This window comes from Myotis nattereri (genome assembly GCF_964212035.1).
Source record: "Myotis nattereri genome assembly, chromosome: 2".
In the NCBI taxonomy this organism is placed as follows: Eukaryota; Metazoa; Chordata; class Mammalia; order Chiroptera; family Vespertilionidae; genus Myotis; species Myotis nattereri.
The window spans coordinates 195,164,538-195,188,702 of NC_138076.1; the positions used below are offsets into that span (position 1 = coordinate 195,164,538).

Genomic DNA, 24,165 nt, shown 5'->3' on the forward strand with positions numbered 1-24,165 from the left:
TCCTGGCAGAAGAGCACAGCTCATCATTATTTGCCCGACTCAGAACGTTCCTGCTGGCCCGTCTTGTTTTCCGCATCAGCCTCGGATGGCATGCAGCCTCAGTGTCTGTTTTTAGAAAATATTTATTTTTATTGATTTCAGAAAGGAAGGGAGAGGGAGAGATAGAAACATCAATGATGAGAATCGTTGATCGGCTGCCTTCTGCAGGCCCCACACTGGGGATCGAGCCTGCAACCTGGGCATGTGCCCTGACTGGGAATTGAACCGTGACCTCCTGGTTCATAGGTCGATGCTCAACCACTGAGGCACACTGGCTGGGCAGTGTCTGTTTTGTAGAGACCCTGAGCCTACTCTCATGCAACTTCCAGGGAGGCCAAGCTTTAGCAAACTTGTAGCAGGCGGTCTACAGAGGGTCTGGGTCTCTTCCCTGGGCTGCCTGGATCACCTGTTCCCTTCTTTGCCTCAGTTTCCCCCTTATAAGGAAGTGCAGCATGACTTCCCTCTCTCCTGCTGGATCCCTCACTTCTTGAGGCTTCCTGAAAGGTTGGGTGGCACCTGAAATATTATGTTCCTTCCTGGCCTCCTCATCCCCCAGGGCCCACATGGGCCCCTCACACCCTTCACACCCACCATCCTGGCCATTTCTGTTCCTAGTGTCTGTCGGGACCGGAAGTGGAACTGCACGGACCATGTGTGTGATGCCACGTGCTCCGCCATCGGCGTGGCCCACTACCTCACCTTCGATGGGCTCAAATACATGTTCCCTGGGGAGTGCCAGTACGTTCTGGTGCAGGTGAGAGAGAGGGATTGGGGGAGGGTGCTGTCCTTAGGTGGGGGGTGCAGTCTGGGGTCTCCAGGTCAGAGTCTGCTGCTCTGTCCATAGAATTGACTCTGGGCTGGTTTCTCCAGTGACTGTCCAGCCCCTGAAAGAAGGGCCTACAGAGGTCAGGGCTCGAGCCTCACATGATCGCCATCTTCCTTTACTTTACCTGATGGAGACATAAACATGGGACAGAAGCTCATTTGTTGACTGGGATTGTTGTGGGGCAAGGCTACTGTCAGCCCAAATCAACACCAAAACAGAATTAGAACAAGGCATCTAACCCACACAGCCTTATGCAGCGGCCCTGGACAGGGGGATGGTTGAAATGACCCCTGGCGTTTGCTTCCCACTCTCTGATTCTATGCATTCTCCACATTTTCTTTTCTAACCTGGTGCAATTCTGAATGGGCAGGAAGGAGGGTGGGCACAGGAAAGCCACACTGCCCAGCAGGATGAGAAACTGCCTAGCTGGTGAGTGAGGGCCCTCTGCCTTCCTCTCCCTGCTGGGTGAATTCCTGTAAATTTCTCTTGCTGGTTGACACCAAAGTGATAAGCCAGGAGGGATGGTGGCTTTTCTCATGAAGAACAAGATGGCTTAACTCTGTGAAGCTTTAAACAAATGTGGTGTCTCTGTCTCCATTCTTGGGAGGAGGAGGGGTGGGGGCTTGGTATGGTCTGAGAAAGGCCACAGACCCAGCAGCCTTCGTCTCAGAGACTGAGCTGGAGTGTCCTGTGAGTCAGGCAGTGAAGGTAACTGAGCGTGCACACCTGCTCAGCACGCTGGGAGTGGGGCAGAACCAGCACCCTGACCTGCCATGTGCAGAGCATGCTGGGAGCGAGCAGTTTCACCAGTTAGCCATGTGCAGAGCATGCTGGGAGTGAGCAGGGACACTGACTAGCATGTGAAGAGCATGCTGGGAGTAAGCAGGGTCACTGACCAGCTGCATGTAGAGCATGCTGGGAGTGAGCAGGGGCACTGACCAGTTGCATGTAGAGCATGCTGGGAGTGAACAGCAGCAGCAACTAGCCAAGCCTTCACCACCCACACCAGAGATGACTTGATGCCAATCTTCTGACCTCGGGAGAGGTGGCAGGAATAATATTTCACCTCTTTCCCCCAGGATTACTGTGGCAGTAACCCTGGGACCTTTCGGATCCTGGTTGGGAACGAGGGATGTGGCTACCCCTCAGTGAAATGCAAGAAGCGGGTCACCATCCTGGTGGAAGGAGGAGAGATTGAACTGTTTGATGGAGAGGTGAGTGGCAGCCCATCCTTCCCCCCTCAGGCCCCCTTGTTCTTCTGTGGGCTTGTGAAGAGCATGTGCCAAGCATTCGTTTAGAACTTACGTGAATGGAATATCGTGCAGCCATAAAAGAGTGTGAGGTGGAGCTGTGTCATATGACTGTGACATCCTATATAATAAAAGGCTAACATGCAAATCAACCGAATGGTGGAATGATGGGTCACTATGATGCACACTGACCACCAGGGGGCAGACGCTCAATGCAGGAAGCTGCCTCCTGGTGGTCAATATGCTCCCACAGGGGGAGCACCGCTTAGCCAGAATCTGGATTCACGGTGGTGAGCACAGCGGTGAGAGCCTCCCCCGCCTCTGCAGCAGTTGAACATCCCCTAAGGGCTCCTGGACTGCGAGAGGGTGCAAGCTGGGTTGAAGGACTCCCCCCCCCTCCCCCCCAGTGCATGAATTTCATGCACTGGGCCTCTAGTATTCTATAAGAAGTTACAGATGCGTATGCATAGCATGAGCCCATTTTAGTGAAGGTGAAAAGTGTGGAGAAGGGTGGTAATGTTATCTGCATAAGGATCAGTACTTACCTCTGAGGGTGGAGTGGACACTGAAGGGCAGGAGGACTTTTCCTTCTAATTATATGTGTACATAATATATATAGAATACAATTACATATTCACATATATATATATATCTATATATATATCTATATATATATATGTATATATGCATATATGATTATTTGTATTTTGGGAAGTGATGGTGTTTTGGGAATTTTTACTTTTTTTTTACATTTTCAGTTCTTTTTAGATAAATCTTTTTTAAAAAGAGCAGTAACCAGACCCAGGCCCCATGTAAATCTTTGACATGGTTCTCAGAGGGTATATGAGAACCACCAAGGAGATCTTGTTTAAGATGTTGAGCCTGGCTGGTGTGGCTCAGTGGTTGAGCATCGACCTATGAACCAGGGGGTCATGGTTCGAATCTTGGTCAGGGCAAATACCTGGGTTGCGGCTCAATCCCCAGTGGCGGCGTGTTTGAGGCAGCCAATCGATGATATTTCTCTCTTATCGATGTTTCTATCTTTATCCCTCTCATTTCCTCTCTCTCTAAAAGTCAACAAAAACATCCATGTATATAAAAGCCTAAGCGACCAAATGACTGAACAACTGGTTGACTGGTCACTATGATGTGCACTACCACCAGGGCAGATGCTCAATGCAGGAGCTGCCCCCTGGTGGTCAGTGTGCTCCCGACAGGTGCCAGATCCAGGGCTCACGACTGGCGAGCACCGCTGTGGTGGTGCAAGCCTCTCCCACTTGGGACTCCTCTCCTGCTTGGGACTGACTGGGTGCGAGCCCACAGCAGGCACAGAGGGCTGGGATGAGCGGTGAGTGGGAGTGGCAGGCAGGAGTGGCAGATGGCATTGGACTGCCGGTTTTGGCCCCATCCTCGTAGGCTATCCCGAGGGACCCCACTGAAGCATGAATCCATGCACCGAGCCTGTAGTATTTTAATAAATAAATAAAATCAATTGCCTAGAGATGCTTAAAATCATTGCCACATTAAAAACCTACTTAGCAGTCCACATGTATTTAATGATCAAGTGTCAAAAATTCTTTTAGGGAAGTGATGGATGATCTTCTGCTAGTTGGTTTTGTTGTATTTTTAATCTCATAATTATGATTTTGCTGCCACCTCTATTATTGCCCCTTAGTCAGAAGGTTCTTGGTGAGTGATAGGTGAGACAGACACAGAAACATCCAGGCAGGTGCTGGCCACGAGGGATGAGCTCTCACTGAATGGGGCAAATGGAGCTCCATGGAGGCAGATATGGGTACTCCCTCTCCCTGTCTCACGCTTCACCCTCCTTCAGGTGAATGTGAAGAGGCCCATGAAGGATGAAACTCACTTTGAGGTGGTGGAGTCTGGCCGGTACATCATTCTGCTGCTGGGCAAGGCACTCTCTGTGGTCTGGGACCATCACCTGAGTATCTCCGTGGTGCTGAAGCAGACATACCAGGTCAGTGGCCTTCCTCCACTCTTCCTCATCTTGTCTCTGACTTGCTATTGGTTTTCTTCAGTTTCCTGAGTAGTAGGAAGTAGACACTGTGCCTCCTGATGTCTCAGGGGAAGGTAGGCGGTCTGAAAAGGGGATGCATAAGCAGAATCTTCAGAAAAGGGAGTGAGTGAGCCATGCAGACATCTGGATGAGAGAATTTAGGCACGTACAAAGGCTGCATGGTGGATGATGTTTGGAGTGTTTGAGCAAGGATGCCTGTGGCGGGAGTGGAGGGACTTGGGGAGAATGGTCGTTAACAAGGGTAGGGAGGAGGCAGGGATCATACTGTGGGGCTGTTAATCCATGTAAAGATCTTGGGCCTTTTGCCCCAACTCTGGGAACATTCTTATATGTTTCCCAGTAATTCTCCATGTTGAATCAAAATAGGAATAAGTCACATCTCTTTGTCCTAAGACAGGGCTCCAACTATGTTGTAAGAATAGTATCTTTTCTTTTCCAGGCCAAATATTTCCAGTTCCTCCCCTAGTTCTTATGTGATGGTTTCCATTCACTCAGTAATCACTTATTGGGACTTGTATACCAACACTGTGATAGGTGAACATGAAGGTGAATAAAATCTTATGTCAGCCCTGGTGGCACTTGGTATACATCAGAACCCTGGCCAGCCTGCTATGAACAGGCTGCTGTTTACCCAGGTAAAGGACTCCCATGTCCATAGTGTAAAGTAGTCAGACCTCTGCACTCTCATTGATGCAACGATGAGCTAGCTCCTCTCTCTGCCCAAGCCCTTACTGGGGAGGGTGATGGCTTATTTTGGAGATTCCAGAGCCAAGACTGCCTAATTCCCACTTGTACACTTGGCCAACTACAGGACATGGGAAGGTTGTCTCTCTTTGTGAATGATCTTTTTTTCTTTTAACTTTAAAATGAGGTCAGTGAGGCAGGCCAGGAAAAAGCCTTGGCAAGGGCCAGGCTTTGCCGATCACTCTGGTCTCTTCTGGGTCTCCGTCCCTGCCTCCCCCCACCCTCCTCTTCTCAGATGAGTGGCCTCCTTTGCTGTCTGGAGCCCTCCTTGCCCTGAGTCAGAATTGGCCCTGAGGTTTGCAATGCTCATGCTCTCAACTTGTCATCAGGAGCAGGTGTGTGGCCTCTGTGGGAATTTCGACGGCGTCCAGAACAATGACTTTACTGGCAGCAATCTCCAAGTTGAGGAAGACCCCGTGGACTTTGGGAATTCCTGGAAAGTGAGCCCGCAGTGTGCTGACACCAGGAAAGTATGTTTGGGGTCTCCTTATGGGCTGCGGGTGGTGGGTGGGGGGTGGTATGCCCTGCAGTGGTTGCAGGGCTTGGAAGAGGGTCTCTTGGATCCTTCCGGGTTGACTGCTTTGGTCTATTTCTGTTCGCTTGCCCTGTTCCCCAGGTGCCGCTGGACTCGCCCCCTGCCACCTGCCACAACAACATCATGAAGCAGAGCATGGTGGACTCCTCCTGTAGGATCCTCACCAGTGACCTTTTCCAGGACTGCAACAAGCTGGTGAGGGCTGCCGGGGAGCCAGAGGCAGAGGAGCGCTGAGGGCTGGCCAGTGGCTCGGGCACTCAGAGCACAAGTGTCTAATTCTGGAACCAGCCTGGGAGCCTTTGAAATGATCTGCATGGGGTCACCTTTATTTCGCCCTTCATTGTCGCAAACTGGGAAACAGAAAAAATAATCAACAGTTTATGAATCATGGTTTCTTTTATGCCAGGCCCCGCTCTTCTGAGCATAGCTTCTCTTCTGGGCATCAGTTTTAGAGCTTGTGCCCCCTGAGTTATCTTGCCTCCAACACTAGAGCCAGGAATTTTGTTTTGCTGTTACCTCACTATATCTTCAGACCTGAGTACTCTATCTTCTCCCCTCGTAAAACCCTACAGCTCCTAGGTCTTGTCTCAAAAACCCTTTTCTGGTCTTAGCTCCAGAAAAGGGTGTTGAGGCCTCATTTTGTGGCTTGCTTTTGTGTCTTCCTCTCCAATGGTGGTAAGGAATTCTCCAAACACACATGCTGCTGTGCTGCACCACCACTGGGGGCATGACTGGTTGGATACCTGTATCTCAGTTCTCTTTCTATCCATCCAATGATTTTTAGTCCTCGAGGACGCCAAAGATACTCGGGATTCCCTGCTTTGGTGGAATTCTGTTCTCTTTGGAATTGCCATCTGAATGGGAACAGTGGAGACAGTGAGAGAAGTCAGGGGAACCAGGATTGTCGGAGGGTGTTGGAAATAATGACCCACTCAGTGTCTGAATTCATTCTTTTCACAGTGACCCTGAAAGAGGCCAGTGTGTGTAGTGGCATGTTTGGGGGAAGGGAAGGTCAGCCCGATTCCTGTGATTGAATGTGGATGGTGGATAGGCTATCTCTTCATGTAGACCTGTGGTCAGCCAGGAGTACACAGGCTGGTCCTACTGTCCAGCATACTAGTCCCATAGCACCTCATAGGGAAATGTGAGTGGGTCCTGATGTATTTCCTCTCTCTTCTTGCTGAATGGAGGCAAAGGAAATAGAGTGAGCAGTGTGTGTGTGTGTGTGTGTGTGTGTGTGTGTGTGTGTGTGATGTGTCTATGTAAAAAACACTCAAACATCCATGAGGTTGGGAGTCGGTTTTGGAGATGGATGGATTATTGAGCAGATAAGTGGACAGATAGAAACAAATGTTCTTTTGAAAAATTCTTAGACACACCATTCTACGAAAGACTGGCTTTACGTAATATTTCTTGCTGGAATACAGATTATAAGCTGGAAATTCTGCCTTCTTACCCATCCCCTCTTTGGAAGCATTGACCTACATTTCCTCTCCTACTCTGGACCCCCCTTTCCCATACTCTGACCACCAGAACGTTCCCATCCAGACCAAGAGCCAGAGTGCCTTTGTCTGGTCGCAGGCCTGGGCTATCCTGGTGCTCCCTTACAGGTGGACCCCGAGCCATTCCTGGATGTTTGTATCTATGACACCTGCTCCTGCGAGTCTATTGGGGACTGTGCCTGCTTCTGCGACACCATTGCTGCCTATGCTCATGTGTGTGCCCAGCACGGCAAGGTGGTGACCTGGAGGACAGCCACGTTGTGCCGTGAGTCCTGGTGTCCCTCAGGGTCTCAATCCACCTCTCCTCAACTCTTGTGCATCTAGACATTAAGACCTTAAAGTGGGTGCAGGATGACACCTTCATGGGAGAGAAGGCAGAGCCTCTAGTGTGGGGATGGATGGTAGAGGGCAGAAGGGAGTTAAGACACTGATGTGAGTGAGGAGGGACAGGGGACAGGGATCAAAGACATTAATATGTAGAGACCCTTACTCTGGAGAAATTCTGGAAGAGGGAGGAGAGGGAACAGTGATGAAAAGAAGAGGGAAGTGAATATATGTCTTTAACTAGACACTACATTTGCCAATATGAGCGATCAACTCATACATTTATGTAGGGCCTTCCTCGGGTGTAAGCAGCTGATGGTTTCTATATGGAAAACCGATTCAGAACCACTGAGTGCCTGGTTTAGGTGCTTAGCAAGTCCAGCAGCCTCTAATATTGGTGACTCCTGTAGTTCCTTTGTCCCCAGTGTTCTCGTCATCTCCCCCAGCGCCATCACCACCACCACTGGTCTCACCACATCTGTCTGGGGCCTGGCTACAGTCCTGGCATCTCAGTGGGCACAGGACTGCCTATGCTTTAATGGTTACGCTCATTTCTTGTCTACACAGCCCAGAACTGTGAGGAGAGGAATATCCGGGAGAATGGGTACGAGTGCGAGTGGCGCTACAACAGCTGTGCCCCTGCCTGTCCTATCACGTGCCAGCACCCCGAGCCACTGGCCTGCCCCGTGCAGTGTGTGGAGGGCTGCCATGCACACTGCCCTCCAGGTCAGCCACCTGCCCTGTGTGGGGGCGGATGGAGGGATGGGACAGTTTGTCAGGAAAGGTGATTCCTTGTCCTACGTCATCTCAGTCTTGCCAGATCCCCAACCCTATAACTCCGGGTCCTGTTTGCACGTGTCTTTCCATCGGAACCAGGCCAGCTATGATTTTTGTCAAGTTGAGCTTCTGTTTGCTTATTTATGGGTCTATTGCATGGAGCAGCATTTTCTTTAAAAAAATGTTTTTATTGATTTTTAGAGAGAGAGGAAGGGAGAGGGATATATAGAGAGAAACAGCATTGATTGGCTGCCTCCTGCATGCCCCCTTCTAGGGATTTAGCCCAAAACCTAGGCCACCTTTAGTTAAAGGTAAGTTTTCCTTGTTGTAAAGGTGAGTTTGGGCTCCTGATGAAAGGTTTGTCATGCAGGGAAAATCCTGGACGAGCTTTTGCAGACCTGTGTTGACCCTGGAGACTGCCCCGTGTGCGAGGTGTCTGGCCGGCGCCTGGCCCCCGGAAAGAAAGTCACCTTGAACCCTGGCGATCCCGAGCACTGCCAGATTTGGTAAAACCTGGTTGTTTGAAGCATGAGTCTTACTGTCTACTCTGGGGACCTGCTCAGAGGTGTAGGTTTTGGGAAAATGCCCTCGCTATGCGAGTTGAAAGGTAGTTTGTTTAGCTTGTTTCTCTTGCTTTAAGGACAGACTAGATTGCTTCTCCAGAAAACATCTCTTAAGAGAACCATTAGGCTTCTTCTTCTTTTTTATTTTGTTAATCCTCACCCAAGGATATTTTCTCCATTGATTTTTAGAAAGAGTAGAAGGGTGGGGGAGAGACAGAGAGAGAAACATTGATGTGAGAGAGACACACATTGATTGGTTGCCTCCTGCACTTGCCCTGACTGGTGCCAGGGATCAAACCTGCAACCCAGGTATGTGCCATTGACCAGAATTGAAGCCGGGACCCTTCAGTCCTCAGGCTGATGCTCCAACCACTGAGAAAAACGGGCTAAAGTCCATTAGACTTCTTAACCTCTTCTTGCTGGAGGATGGGTGAAGTCTCACATTGTTCCTGGAGGTCACATCTAGTCTATGAAAGTCAGGCTTCCTTTTTTTATCGGAGATGGGGATGCAGAGAAAGAAAGTGAGGCAGAGCCCTGACTCCTCAGTGTGACTTAGACACCTCCGAGCCACAACCCAGTCCCAGGACAGGGCTTTTGTAATTGGGAGGGAAGACCCTGGGTTTTCTCACTCGACTGCCTCTGGGAGTGGGGGAGCTTGGGGAGGTGAGAACGAGTCCCCAGGGTGAGCACTGAGCTTTATGAAGTCCTGCTCCTAAGTAACGAACATGCATTTGGATGTTGATATATTCATATATTCAATACCACTTCTTATGGGAACTTAAACTTGAGAACTTAAATTCACTGGGGAAGGGGCCATGGCTACAGCTGCCAGAGTCAGATCCAGCCACAGCCATCTGTATAAACATGAGTGAACGCTGCCCGGGGTGAGTTCTCTAGCAAACACAGGAAACTAGAAAGTATGTCACTCATGCACTGTTAGCAAAGATGGAAGCAATAAATCGTGTAGGCCACAAGGAAGTGGGAATTAACTTCCCGGTAAGACCCTGCCTATCCACTTGCTCTCTGTTGAAACGGAGACTAAGGAATAAAGGAAGGGCCAGACACTGGCATGGGGCCATAGGACATGAGTGTAGAGCCATTTCCCCACCGCTCTCTGTGGGCCACAGGGAGGGCAGCTACCAGGGGCAAACAGGTGTGGACAGTAGTTCCAAAGCAGGCTGGAGCATCGCCTGGGAAGTGAGCCGCAGGGCACACATCCCAGGGCTCTTGGCCTTACTGGGAGTGCTGAGGGCAAGTTACCTCAAAGGCCAAGAGTTTACAGAAGAGAAGGTACTAGCCTGGGTTGTATCTACAGTCTGGCATAGCCTGCCACTCTCCAGGACACTGGTGGAAGGGAGAAGGGGCCAGAAGGGCCGGGAAATTTGGACTGGTAGTGTAGGAATGTGTGTCAGGGGCAACTGCTCTGCTAAAGACGCATGGTATGTGCTTGGGGCTGGGTGCAGGGTCTAGCCAGTTCCTGGCATGTGATAGGTGCTTCCCTATGTCTGCTGGAGGATTGAATGAATGAGCCACTGACTTTCCCCCATCAAACATCTTGGGGACATATTAAACATGGTCCAAAATTCATCCAGTTTAAATCCTGTTATAATGAACTAGAGGTCCAGTGCCCAGATTTGTGCAATGGTGGGGTCCCTTGGCCTGGCCTGTGCCCACTCCCAATCCGGGACCCCTCGGGGGATGTCGGACTGCTGGTTTTGGCCTGATCCCCGCAGGCCAGGCCGAGGGACCCCATCGGTGCATGGATCCATGCACCGGGCCTCTAGTATGCATATAAGATCTTTGGTTAATCTCTTCCTGCCCTCCCCTCTCCCCGCTCCCCTCTGAGATTCATCAGTCTGTTATGTGTTTCTATGCCTGAGCATCTGCCCTGAGCATCTGCATTGAGCATCTGCCCTCTGGTGGTCAGTGCACATCATAGCTACCAGTTGAACGGTCTAATGGTCGCTTATGCTTATATATATGGTAGATACTGTAAAGCATTTATATTCAGTAGAACATTTATGAGTCCTGGTCAGTGTCAACATTTTAGAGTAATATTTGTCTTTGGAGTTATTTGGCAGAAGGTTTGGGTTTTAATTAAATATTTGTATTGCTAGAGATATAGTTTGATAAAAAAAAAATAAAAAATCTACTTTCAATGGCTGTGTGGATGGCCTGAAAACACGAAAGATTCTTTTTCAGGTCCTAGTAAAGTTTGGCTTGTAGAATCCAGGGAAGCCTTTGCTGTGTGTGTGTGTGTGTGTGTGTGTGTGTGTGTGTGTTTGGGGACGTATGTTAAAAATGATGTCTCTCTTGGGTGGAGAGTGACCGATGGGAGCTCAGTGCAGGTGGGCCAGGCAGGCAGGTGTATGGAAACAGGAGCAGCGGTTCTGAGTAGGGCTAAGAAGCGCTCAGAGCCTCTTCCGGAACCATTTCTCTTTCTCTCCCTCTGCAGTCACTGTGATGGTGTCAACCTCACCTGTGAAGCTTGCAGGGAACCTGAAGGCCTAGAGGTGCCCCCCACGGAAGGCCCGGTCAGCCCCACCACCCCGTATGTGGAGGACACGCCCGAGCCGCCGCTGCACGACTTCTTCTGCAGCAAGCTGCTGGACCTGGTCTTCCTGCTGGACGGCTCCTCCAAGCTGTCCCCGGCCGAGTTCGAGGTGCTGAAGGTCTTTGTGGTGGACATGATGGAGCGCCTGCACATCTCCCAGAAGCGGATCCGCGTGGCGCTGGTGGAGTACCACGAGGGCTCCCACGCCTACATCCAGCTCAGGGACCGGAAGCGGCCCTCGGAGATGCGGCGCCTCGCCAGCCAGGTGAAGTACGCGGGCAGCGCAGTGGCGTCCACCAGTGAGGTCCTCAAGTACACGCTGTTCCAAATCTTCGGCAAGATCGACCGCCCCGAGGCCTCCCGCATCGCCCTGCTCCTGACGGCCAGCCAGGAGCCCCAGAAGTTGGGCCGGAACTTGGTCCGCTACGTCCAGGGCCTGAAGAAGAAGAAGGTCATCGTGGTCCCGGTGGGCATCGGGCCGCACGCCAACCTCAAGCAGATCCGCCTCATCGAGAAGCAGGCCCCCGAGAACAAGGCGTTTGTGCTCAGCAGCGTGGACGAGCTGGAGCAGCAAAGGGATGAGATTATCAACTACCTCTGTGATCTGGCGCCCGAGGCGCCGGCCCCGACTCAGCCCCCTCCTATGGCCCAAGTCACCGTGGGTCCGGAGCACTTGGGGGTTTCGACGCTGGGGCCCAAGAGGAACTCCATGGTTCTGGATGTGGTGTTTGTCCTGGAAGGGTCGGACCAAATCGGCGAGGCCAACTTCAACAGGAGCAAGGAGTTCATGGAGAAGGTGATCCGGCGGATGGACGTGGGCCAGGAGAGCATCCACGTCTCGGTGCTGCAATACTCGTACACCGTGACCGAGGAGACCACCTTCCGCGAGACACAGTCCAAGCAGGACGTCCTGCAGCGGGTGCGGGAGATCCGCTACCAGGGCGGCAACAGCACCAACACGGGGCTGGCCCTGCAGTACGTGTCCGAGCACACCTTCTCGGCCAGCCTGGGGGACCGGGAGCAGGCACCTAACCTGGTCTACATGGTCACCGCGAACCCTGCCTCTGATGTGATCAAGCGGATGCCTGGAGACATCCAGGTGGTGCCCATCGGCGTGGGCCCTCATGCCAACGTGCCGGAGCTGGAGAGGATTGGCTGGCCCAATGACCCCATCCTCATCCAGGACTTTGAGATGCTCCCCCGAGAGGCTCCCGACTTGGTGCTGCAGAGGTGCTGCTCCGGAGAGGTGCTGCAGATCCCCACCCTCTCTCCCGCCCCAGGTACGTGGGTACCTTGCATAGGTGCCATGCCTTGGTGGAGAGATGCCTCTTAGCTTCCAATCCCGGCTCCCCTGCTCTGTGCCTTCGATCACATCCACCTCCAGAGTGCCTGTGTCCTCACCTCCTAGGCAGGGAGAGTCATCTGTGATCCTTTATTGAGGAGGATCTGTTCTTGTGCATTCAAAGGTAATGCAAGTCTATTGTTAAAGTTTTGCCGAAACCGGTTTGGCTCAGTGGATAGAGCGTCGGCCTGCGGACTGAAAGGTCCCAGGTTCGATTCCGGTCAAGGGCATGTACCTGGGTTGCGGGCATATCCCCAGTAGGAGATGTGCAGGAGGCAGCTGATCGATGTTTCTCTCTCATCGATGTTTCTAACTCTCTATCTCTCTCCCTTCCTCTCTGTAAAAAATCAATAAAATATATTTAAAAAAAAAAAAAAGTTTAAATAATACCAAATATAGGGAGTAAAAAATATTTATTCGTCACACAGCCTCATCCTACCCAATCCCACTCCCTGCCTTGGAGGTAACCTGTGATATTTGGTGATGATCAGCTTTTTTACCACACTGGATGGATGCAATTATTCTAAGTAGCTGACACTCTTTGGGGGCAAGGTCAAGGAATGGTGACAGGTAGCAGTTCAGATTCTGTAGCCAGACTGCCTTAGTTTGAATCTCACCTCTGCCACTTACTAGCTGGGCAATTATGGCAATTTTGGGGGTAATAATTTTGGGCAGGTACCTCTGTGTGTATCTGTCTCCTCATCTGTAAAATGGGGATAATAATAGTACTTTTTTTTGAAATATGTTTAGAACAGTTCCCAGCACACAGCAAGTGCTTGCCACTCCGCTACGATTACTGCCTTCAGAATGGATACTAATGTCTAATCAATTCCTAGTTCTTGAACATCCTCATTTGGAGTGTCTGGGACCATCCCAGAATAACTAGCCTTCTTTTAATGTCTCTTTATCCTCCCACTTTGACTCAGTGCCTTTGTTTCTTTGTTCTTGTTTTAATCAGAGCCACAGATTTATTGAAATTCTTGTGATATTTCTGTGAAGAACAGGAATAGCGTCACCGTACCCAGTCTCAGAATGGTGTTGAGGCCAGAGTTTGCTTCCTCACTATGATCTGTGCCAGAGCAGTCACAGGAGCAGTAGGCATTTATAATCAGAATACCTTTCAGCACTTACCTACCCGTGAGACCCGAGGCCATACTGCTGCTCCATTTTCCTTTTGCCATCTCCCTGTTTTGCTGCTCCAGTATCTCACTCAATTCTGGAAGAGTTGCAGCCTCCTGTTACTGTGAGAACAGATGCCTCTCGCTTTCATGGGGAGGCATTTAAACTGCCTGTGAGTGGCACTGGAGTCTTCCCAATGCCTCCAAGTTTGGGGCACTCCTGGCCTCCTTACCTCCTCCCAGGCTCATCTTGCCATCCTGCAGGACCAATGGTGACACGTCCCTTGATGGTGCCACGTGGTTGGTGGTGCCCCAAACCTGCCCATTGAATGCAACTGTGTGCTGCAGTGGCTGGTGCACTGCCGGCACGGTGTGCTCACCTCCCTGTCTCTCTGCAGACTGCAGCCAGCCCCTGGATGTGGTTCTCCTCCTGGATGGCTCCTCTGGCTTTCCAGCTTCTTACTTCGATGAAATGAAGAGTTTTGCCAAGGCTTTCATTTCAAAAGCCAATGTCGGTGAGTGAGGCGCCTGAAGGAGCAGGTTAGAAAGGGGCTCTTCCTGGCGCTCTGCTTGCTCGAAAGCGCCATTCCGTGTCCTCTTTCCGCCAGGGCCTCAGCTCACGCATGTGTCCGTGCTGCAGTACGGGAGCATCACCACCGTCGATGTGCCATGGAACATGGCCCAGGAGAAGACCCAGTTGCTGGGCGCTGTGGACCAAATGCAGCAGGAGGGAGGCCCCAGCCAAATTGGTAATGTAATGCCTTGGGCTGGATGCAGGGGCTGCATCTGGTCCTCATTCTTGGCATAAGTGAGGAGTGACCTTGGTCAGTCACTTTGGTTTTGGTATCAGTTTTCTTTGCTGTAAAGGGAGGGCCTAGATGCTCTTTCTGGTCCCATCTGGATCTCACTTGTGTGCGGGACTCCCTGAGTCTCTGAATCATTCTGCTTTGGTGGCCTAAGGATCCACCTGGAGACAGGATGCCCAGTTGGCTTCCGAAACGCCTTCCCTACAGCCAGGACTCACTTGTGTGGTCTCTTCTCCACTCTCAGGGGATGCTCTGGGCTTTGCTGTGCGATACATCACATCGGAAGGCCATGGTGCCAGGCTGGGTGCCTCTAAGGCAGTGGTCATCCTGGTCATGGGCACCTCCACAGACTCCGTGGCTGCAGCTGCCGAGGCCGCCAGATCCAACCGTAAGTGTCCAGTGTCCAGTGTCCACTCTGAGACTGTGCTAAATTGCCCGAGGACCGAAAGTGGGAAAGTGTTAGTCCCAGATGTCCCGGCTGATTTAAATGCTCCATACCTGCATGTGGCCTGGTTTCAAGCAGCAGGAAATCATCCAATCCCTGTGTTATTTGGAAACCAAGTAGTAATAAGTGTGTGTTAACCCTCCATTTGTCTTCATTCTTTAGATTTTTAACCTTTAATTTTCACTTTGTGTCTGGGAATGGGTCATAGCTCACACTTTTTTTTTTGAAGAGGTATCCTTGGTCTCTCACCACCGTCTCCATGTCTAAGGCCAGAGGGATTCATATGGGGCCTTGAGAACCATTGGGGAAGTTCCTGTATTCAGAGCCCTTTTCTAGTACCAGCTTATTGGGTTTGGGGGATGAGTAACGGAAAGAGACAAAGGCTGCTGCTTTAGGGAGGGGATGAAACAAGCGTGACCCAGCCTGGGTGTCCCATAGCAACTTGTGCTGTGAATATCAACAGAATGTGAGCCCGGACAGATGGTGTGGTGCTGAGGGAGGGCCAGGTGAGTGGAATGGCACTAAGTCCTCTCATGGCCACCTGTGAATGTCCAGTCTGGAAAACATGAGGCTCTATACAGATACAGGGTGTAGCTTCAGGCCAGTCCACTTTGTGCCCACCTGACCAAAGCAGGTTGGCAGAGACCCTTTCTTGTTCCTCTGCTCACTCAGGAGTGACAGTGTTCCCTATCGGAATCGGGGATCGGTATGACCCACCCCAGCTGAAGATCTTAGCAGGCCCAGGCGCCAGCTCCAACGTGGTGAAGCTCCAGCACATTGAAGACCTCCCCACCATAGTCACCCTGGGCAATTCCTTTCTCCACAAGCTGTGCTCTGGTGAGTCTGGTAATGTCTTTCTTCCTCCCCACTCTCAAAAAATTAAAAACAAAAGCAACAAAACCCATTTCAGATGCGATCGGGCGCGTTCAGGGTGGTATGGCCGTAGACACAAAACCCATTTCAGAGACCTGAGGGTGCTCAGGCACAAGATGTTGGTCTTGAAGGAAGATTGTTGTATAGACCAGGACCTTTAAGTTTCTGCTCATGAAAAGTGTGTACTATGAATCTCCAAGGGGCTACCAGACAGCTTGCTGGGTAGAGCCCTCTTTCCTGTTCTAACTGCCCATCCAAACTTTAGCAGAAAAAGCCCATGCGCAGTTGTGCACAGGGATCTTGGATGAAGGAGTAGAAAATAGAACAGGGAACCTCAGCATCCTGTAGATCATGGTCTTCTTCCTCATGCCCTAAACTCACTCTGAGCAAGAATATATGGGCCTTTAGAAACACAGTAACTTAGAATCTAATATCAAAGTACCATAGTTTAAGTTGATTTAAGATTAGAAACCTTCTTTTAACCACATATGATTTATTTGACCTGGTTTAATATGCATTCCTAATGTAATTAGTGGTGAGTCAAAACCTACTACAGAATTATTGCCCTTTCCTCCTGGTAGGAATTTTCAAGATTCCTTTCAAGTGTTGAGGATCTTGCCTCATTTCCTCCCTACTCCCCCGACTGGCACTGACATATGGAAGAGGGAAAGGAGATACTGACTTTGAAAAAGCTTTATGAACCATCGTTATTGCTGTGTTATCACTATTGCTATCATCACTATTAGAAATAACCACAAAGCCTGCCTGAAGAAGCATGGGATGCCACCTCTTATCAGGTGTACCCACATCCTCACTGTTAAACCCACTCAGATTATTTTCAGAGTTAAGTCAAGAACTAGCCCAGGTAGCCCATACAGACATTGTGAATGACTTAGACTTTCTGGGTGATGGGTGGGAACTCAAATCTGGTTTGTGTCTGTTTCAGGGTACATTGGAGTTTGCATGGATGAGGATGGAAATGAGAAGAGGGTAAGTTCCTTTTTGTTGACCTTGAAAGAAAAATCAGAAATGTATATTTTGGGCCCTTGTTCCTCCTTGTACACTTTTCTTTCCTTATGGTCTTGGTCCAGTTCTTTTTCTTACCATTATATTACGTTCTGTTTGTTTTCTTTTTTGGGGGCGGAGGGGATGGGTCCACCTGTGAATCTTGTGTTCTGTCTCCTATCTCCTTGCCATTTAGGCCTATTGTCGGGGGGAGGGAGGGAACTCCCTTCTTCGCGTCCTGCATGGAGAGAGAGAGACATGAACCGGTTCTTTTAAGTAGAGGCGCTTTGGGATTTGAGAAATGAAAAGACAGGACACAAATAGAATAAGCTGGGACTGGGTGTGGCGTCTGCCCTCTGATAGAGGGACAGACAGACACGCAGCACCAGAAGTAAATTTAATATATATTCGAGGTAACAGGAAGTTACATCACATCTGGGTGGGCCTTGAATTCCTGGCAACATAATAGGACCCACCCACCTTAGCACCTGGTGGGAAAAGTCAGACTGAGTGTCGTCCTAGCCTCTTGACTAGGACTGCCCCAGGGCATGGCTCTGCCTGCACTCTGAGTTCAGCTGACATATTTAAAAAACGCTGAGAAAGTGCTTGCAAGCAGCCCTCCACAGCCTATGTCCAGGTTTTAGTTTCTATGTTCTCAGAGGGGTCTTGGCCTGGTAGATGGGCTTAGAGTTAGAGCACCTCATAATATGTTCTGCCTAAATCTGGTTCTTTCTTTTGCAGCCTGGGGATGTCTGGACCTTGCCAGACCAGTGCCACACAGTGACGTGCCTACCAGATGGCCAGACTTTGCTGAATAGTCATCGGGTCAACTGTGATCGGGGGCCAAGGCCTTCGTGCCCCAACAGCCAGTCCCCTGTCAGAGTAGAAGAGACCTGTGGCTGCCGCTGGACCTGCCCCTGTGAGTCCTTTGCTTCTCCAGCCTAGACAGTGCTAAAGGGGCAGTGCTTTTAGCTGGGCTGTGCAGAAAGGTAGACTAGAAGCTAAGCACCCTCACTCCTCACCACACGCATGCACAGTGCTATCTTTACCCAGGTTCACACCCTATCATATCCTCTGGACAGGTTTTCATTCAGTCCCAGGGATCCCTGTTCTCTTGCTGTGTCTTTGTTTTTATTTGTTTCTTTGTTTGTTTTTGTTAATCCTCACCTGAGTATATTTTCTTATTGATTTTAGATTGAGTAGAAGAGAATAAGGGAGGGAGAAGGAAGAGAAAGATAGAGAGAGAGAGAGAGAGAGAGAGAGAGAGAGAGAGAGAGAAGCGATGTGAGAGAGACACATTAATTGGTTGCCTCCTACACACACCCTGAATGGGGCTGGGATTGAATTTGCAACCCAGATATGCAAATTGATCGTGATCTTTTGGTGCAAGGCCAACACTCTAACCACTGAGCAACACCGGCCAGGGCTCTTCCTATGTTTTTGTAGGGCACGTATGGTGGGCAGAGCCATTTTCATTCATTTGCCAAGTGTGAGCTCACACAATTTCTTTACCTTGTGACTTATTACATTCTCCTTGAAGTTGGGGCTGGATTCCTCGACAATATTCATAGCTGGAGTATTTGGGATCCCTTGCAGCATGGATGTCAACAGGCCAGGAGCATTCAGTACGGTCATTTGGAAATGCCTGGTTGCTCAGGGACTTAGGGGAGTTGAGTGGAAGAAGCTCTTGGAGAGGCTGCTCAGCTCTGACCGATAGTACATCCAGACCCACCATCTGTTAGTGGCTGTGCTGCCTTGGTGTTCAGGTGGAGATTGCCTGTCTGGGAGTGAGGGATGTTAGAGTAGCCTCACTGACTCACTAAACTGCCTCTAAGTTCTTTCTTGGGCTTTTATTTACCCACCACCATAGATGTGATCATGGTTTGTCTGGAAAGCTCACCTCCAACTTCATCTAGGTCCACAGTGAGCTTTCCAATCATGTATGGCAGGGGTGCCTTCATGGGGGATTTTCACGGAGTCCTCTTACATAGATGCAAGATGATTAGTATTCCCAAGTGGTGTTGTAATTGGAACCTTGAGAATTTGTTGGTTACATGAGTGAATGAGTGGCAAATGAGGGAGTGCTGAGACCCAACCATTTGTTTTGGCTTTGGAAGTATTTCTTGTGTGCGATCTCTTAAGGGATCAAGTCAACATGGCCACTGGTACTGTTAGTCACTTGGCAGCTGAAAGGACACACGTGTTTTTAGGTGAACTTTCTTTACAGTGAGATCGTGAGCTCATGCCTTGCTTAGCTCCTCATGATTTCAATGAGTCATAGCACCCCTAGAACTTAACTTTGTTTCTTGGGCCAAGGCAGAGTAGAGCATTCACTTCGCACGTTACAATTTTTTTTTTTTTGGAAATATGGTTCTATAATTTGCCACATTTTTTTTTTAATGTAATGCTTGTTCTTGTAAGCTTTCTCTAGGAAAAGATTTAATGACCATGTGTTACTTACCTGAGGCACTCTACCTCTCAGAATCTCAGATTCCTAATCTATAAAAAGGAGGAAATGAAAATATAGGACTTCAAAGGGCCCGTTCAGCTCTCAACTCTGTTTATCAGTGTGCACTTTGGTAACACTGCCTCTTTGTGTGGATGGGAGTTTGGATAATGTCACATCCCTCATTTGCTGTTCTCTGTCCAGGTGTGTGCATGGGCAGCTCTACCCGGCACATCGTGACCTTTGATGGGCAGAATTTCAAGCTGACGGGCAGCTGTTCATATGTTCTATTTCAAAACAAGGAGCAGGACCTGGAGCTGATTCTCCATAATGGTGCATGCAGCTCTGGGGCGAGGCAAGCATGCATGAAGTCCATTGAGGTGAAACATAATGGCCTCTCGGTTGAGCTCCACAGTGACATGGAGGTGAGGTGCCTTTTGTGGGTCCCATGGCAAGGCAGCTACATGGACATGGTGGCAGTTGGTTTTAGCTGGCACTCCTATTAGAGACGCAGCCTTCTGCCTAACTAGCAGAGTACCACCTTCTTTCGAGGGGCTTCTTGCCATCTCCCTTGTTTTGGTGTGATTTCATGTTGTTCTGGGCCCAGATTTGGTACCAATTTTAGGTAGCATTAAAATGTGAAGCTAGTGCCAGATTCTGGCACTGGTAGAAAATTGGGGTTGAAACCAGTACCGTTTACCCAGCAGGCATTATGAGCCCAGTGCCTTGGGCTTGTCAGCTTTCCAAAAGAAACTATTTAGTGCCTAAACTAGGGCATTTGGAAATATGTAGGGCCTCAAGAAAATGTATGGCTCCAAAATTCAAAAAGAAAACTGCAAAACCGGTTTAAATAAATGTTTGGTTAAATGCTTACTAAAGGTTATATTATGCCAATTTCTTTACTTGTTCATTTAGAAATCATAAATATTTCATTATGTGAAAACAACTTATAGGTTAGATCTCATTTTGCAAGAATTCTTGAATATGCACAGCAATCGCTGAAAAATCAGAGCTAGTCATATATTAAATGAGTAACTCACAGCCAAAATTTTAAAATTAGAAAGGAGAAAAAGCCTTCCAAAACGTTTACAACAAAAATAATATCGTGAGATGTGAATATATTGAATATGTTTGATATGCTGTGTGTTGGGGCCTCCAAAGAGCTCCTAATGACTCTCCCCCACAAAACCAAACCAAACCAAACCAAACCAAACCAAACCAAACTAAACAAAAAACTTAAAATAGTCCTGTTAGTTGTTCCTGGAGACACTGATGAGCTGGCAAAATGGCAACTTTCCCACCCTATCCTGAAGGGGTTGTCCTCCCGCGTAGAGCACACAGAGACTCAAAGTTCAAGGTGCTTCAACCACTGGGCTTTCAGGTCCCAGGTTCATGGGTCTCTGTACAGTATTATAATAGTCTGTTTTCATGTCAAGCTCTTCAAAACTCCTTTATCTTAGAAGAGCTGCTGATAAACATCAGGGTTTGTGGATAACCCTGGAATTGAGTGTGGTGAATGTTGGAAACTGCTAGTAACTTCAGGAAGAAGCTAAGAGTGAAATTTTAGGATTCCTTATTGCTGTGACAACTGATCAATATTTTCTTCTTTGGGCAGGTGGGGGTGAATGGGATTCTGGTCTCTGTCCCTTACATGGGTGGGGACATGGAAGTCAACATCTATGGTGCCATCATGTATGAGATCAGATTCAATCGTCTTGGCCACATCTTCACATTCACTCCACAAAACAACGAGTTCCAGCTGCAACTCAGCCCCAAGACCTTTGCTTCAAAGATGTATGGTCTCTGTGGTAAGAACATCTTGAACTCTCCTTCCTTTTATATTTGTAAACCTTCCTTGCTCTACTCTCAGGACTCTTGGGACTATTTCTGGGTCCAGTAGCAAGTTTCAGATGCTGGTGGGGATGGAGAACGGCCAGGTCTCTGGCATCAATATGCTAGCACCCACAGCTACCAACCTTGTCTTTCCTTGTTTCTCTAGGGATCTGTGATGAGAATGGGGCCAATGACTTTATGCTGAGGGATGGCACAGTCACCACAGACTGGAAAAGGCTCGTCCAGGATTGGACTGTGCAGCAGCCGGGGAGGACATGCCAACCTGTTCCCGAGGAGGAGTGCCCCATCTCCAGCACCTCCCACTGCCAGGTCCTCCTTTCTGCACTGTTTGCTGAGTGCCACAAGGTCTTTGCTCCAGCCACATTTTATGCTATGTGCCAGCAGGACAGTTGCCACCTGGAGCAAGTGTGTGAGGCAATCGCCTCTTATGCCCACCTCTGTCGGACTAATGGGGTCTGTGTTGACTGGAGGACAACTGATTTCTGTGGTGAGTATCTATATGTACCCCCCCCTAAAATTTGTGAATACCAACTAATTGTGGGCTTTCTCAACTTCTCTGGTACTAGGATTCTTTATCTGGGTAATGAGGATCAAAATCCAGAATTTCTTCTGATCTAGGATTTCAGTTAGTATCAAAGAAGGTGGGAGATGTATAAGTAATTTGAGTGTTGAATTTCTATGTAAATGAAAACACGATCATTTCTATTAGTATTCTAGTGTTCAGACAAATGTAATTGTAATGTGTTAGGCACAGACGGGCACCAGCAAAGTACAGAATAATCAGTCATTTTGAATTTAAAGTTCCACCAAGCTTTAGCAAAGCCTCGCAGAGTAGGCCATGCCTGAGCAGAATTTTGGAGCGCGAGTGGAATCTTGCCATTTGAATACCAAGAGTTTTTTTAGTTACAGATGCCACAGGGTAGATAGCTCCCCTTCAAGGTTAGCTTCCCTATTTGGACTCGAACTAATATAATCCCTTACTCTTATTTGGTGGGGAGGAAGGAGTAGAGAAATGAATATGTACAAGCATCTTGGAGTCTCAGGGTTTATGAGTTTATAATTATACAGCTGTCAGCAACTCTTACATGGGGCTGGAGGACTTGGGCATCCTAGTCGCAGCTCAGCTGGTGATGGGCACCAGTTTCTGCATCTTAGAATGAGAAAGTCGGACTAGACAACCCTTAGGTTCCTTTGAGCTCTGGTTTTCTGAGTGCATGTGGATGGTACTGCCCCCTTTCCATCTGCCTGCAGATCAAAGGGAAAATGTTGGTTTCTGAGTTACCTCTATCACCTTCTCTGCTTAGCTAATTTTTTGGTCTACCTCCTATTTATTGTGCATAGGAAAACCCTGGATGCTCAAAATCCTTGGAGACTTTCTCTGCCTTGGCACCATGAGAACCTGAGGAAGGGGCTGAGGAGGACCAGGGTGGGAGGAATGAATTACCTTGTAGCTTCTCTCCCAAGGCAATTCATCATACCTGTAAATTCCTTACTTCATTTTAAGAGGAGTTTGTAAGCATTAAATATAAATGTATTCAAAAGAAAGAACCATGATACTTCCTAAGGACACACAGGTTTTATAACCAGTTATGATTAAATTTGACTGCAAGTAACAGAGAAATAAAATTCTCTGTCACACAGTGATCAGAGGGAGGTGGCTCCAACTGTTTCTTAGCCTCAAACTCGATTCTAGCTTTTTGCTCACCCTCACTTGGGTGTGGGTTTTCCTCATAGTTTAAAATGAAGCTCTAGTTATCATATCTAAGTTCTGAGAAGCAGAGTGGGTGAAGGATGGGAAAGGGAAAAAGGGTATGCATAGTTGTTTTTTTGAAAAAAGATTCCTGGAGGCTGCTATAGGAGTCTACCCTTCTTTCATTCATAGGTCAAAACTTTGTCACATGACTACACTTAGTTGCAAGGGAAGTTGGGAAATGTAGTCTTCTGGGTGCCTCTATTTCCCTCTGGTGGGTGTGAGCCATCCAGAGTGACCTCCTTCTCCATCTGCAGCTATGTCCTGCCCACCATCCCTGGTGTACAACCATTGTGAGCATGGCTGCCCCCGGCACTGTGAGGGCAATTCAAGTTCCTGTGGGAACCATCCCTCAGAAGGTTGCTTCTGCCCCTCACACCAAGTCATGCTGGAAGGTAGCTGTGTCCCCGAGGAGGCCTGTACCCAGTGTGTCGGTGAGGATGGAGTCCGGCACCAGGTAGGAGCCCTGGCCTTTCACCTCCCATGGGCCTGCTTCTCTCTGGGTTCAGTAGGATGAAGTGTTCACCAGTGATTGGCCCCTTCTAACTTTAGCAACAAGAGTTGACTCTTAAGGAGGTCATTAAGGGGGTAGGGGAGCAGTATGACATAGTGGCTTTTGAGTTAGATCTTGGTCCATATCTTGAGTCTGTCATATATTAGCTATGTTACTACTATTGCTACTACTACTTTTATCATTATATTCATGGAAATAGATGCTATAGGAGCCCAAGAGAGGATAGGAAAAGAATATTTTATATGGTGATGCCTACCATTATGATGATATATTATATACCTGGCATTGTACTAACCACTATCTATTCATTGTCTCAAGATTTTTCAAAGGTGTGTTTTGCAGGATTTAACAGTTGCCTGTGGTCAAAAGCATTTAAAGAACACTAGTTAGACAAGTTAAATAGGTTTCCTTATTGTAGGGCTAGTTAGAGTTTTTAATGTACTAATGTGTGGCAAGTATTTAAGAGGATTTTCACTTCTCAAACTTATCTGACCATGAAACTTGTATGTGTGGTGGATGAGTGAATGTATATGTGCATGTGGACTAGGACTAGTCTCTTGGACTAGGATTCCAAGAACACACTGGCTATCTTGCATCATCTCATAAATACAAAAACATCTATGAGAAAACTAATGCTTAGCTTAGGGCACTGCCCATGGACACAGTTTGTAAGTTATGGAGCTGGGTGTTGGACTCAGAATTTGAAGCTATGTCTGACTCCAGAGAACTTGCTTGCTCCAATATACGAAATTGCCCTTTTACTAGGTCTTTGTGTGTGTGTGTGTGTGTGTGTGTGTGTGTGTGTATGTGTGTGTGGGGGTTGGGTTTGATTTGTGTGTAAGTCATCAATTCTTTTA

General features: G+C 48.7%; 1 protein-coding gene across 1 annotated transcript in view; it reads left to right on the top strand.

The window, feature by feature from the left end:
- Nucleotides 1–24,165, top strand: part of VWF (von Willebrand factor) — a 121,439-nt gene that overhangs the window by 66,809 nt on the left and 30,465 nt on the right. The window contains exons 20-38 of the mRNA XM_081084446.1: nucleotides 655–793; nucleotides 1,945–2,079; nucleotides 3,950–4,096; nucleotides 5,230–5,370; nucleotides 5,517–5,630; nucleotides 7,046–7,202; nucleotides 7,829–7,987; nucleotides 8,409–8,544; nucleotides 11,057–12,435; nucleotides 14,014–14,130; nucleotides 14,224–14,364; nucleotides 14,666–14,809; nucleotides 15,539–15,703; nucleotides 16,686–16,729; nucleotides 17,486–17,663; nucleotides 19,395–19,615; nucleotides 20,806–20,998; nucleotides 21,190–21,531; nucleotides 23,052–23,251. Of these exons, the coding sequence (XP_080940572.1) occupies nucleotides 655–793; nucleotides 1,945–2,079; nucleotides 3,950–4,096; nucleotides 5,230–5,370; nucleotides 5,517–5,630; nucleotides 7,046–7,202; nucleotides 7,829–7,987; nucleotides 8,409–8,544; nucleotides 11,057–12,435; nucleotides 14,014–14,130; nucleotides 14,224–14,364; nucleotides 14,666–14,809; nucleotides 15,539–15,703; nucleotides 16,686–16,729; nucleotides 17,486–17,663; nucleotides 19,395–19,615; nucleotides 20,806–20,998; nucleotides 21,190–21,531; nucleotides 23,052–23,251 (4,252 nt within the window). The remainder of the gene's footprint in view (nucleotides 1–654; nucleotides 794–1,944; nucleotides 2,080–3,949; nucleotides 4,097–5,229; nucleotides 5,371–5,516; nucleotides 5,631–7,045; nucleotides 7,203–7,828; nucleotides 7,988–8,408; nucleotides 8,545–11,056; nucleotides 12,436–14,013; nucleotides 14,131–14,223; nucleotides 14,365–14,665; nucleotides 14,810–15,538; nucleotides 15,704–16,685; nucleotides 16,730–17,485; nucleotides 17,664–19,394; nucleotides 19,616–20,805; nucleotides 20,999–21,189; nucleotides 21,532–23,051; nucleotides 23,252–24,165) is intronic.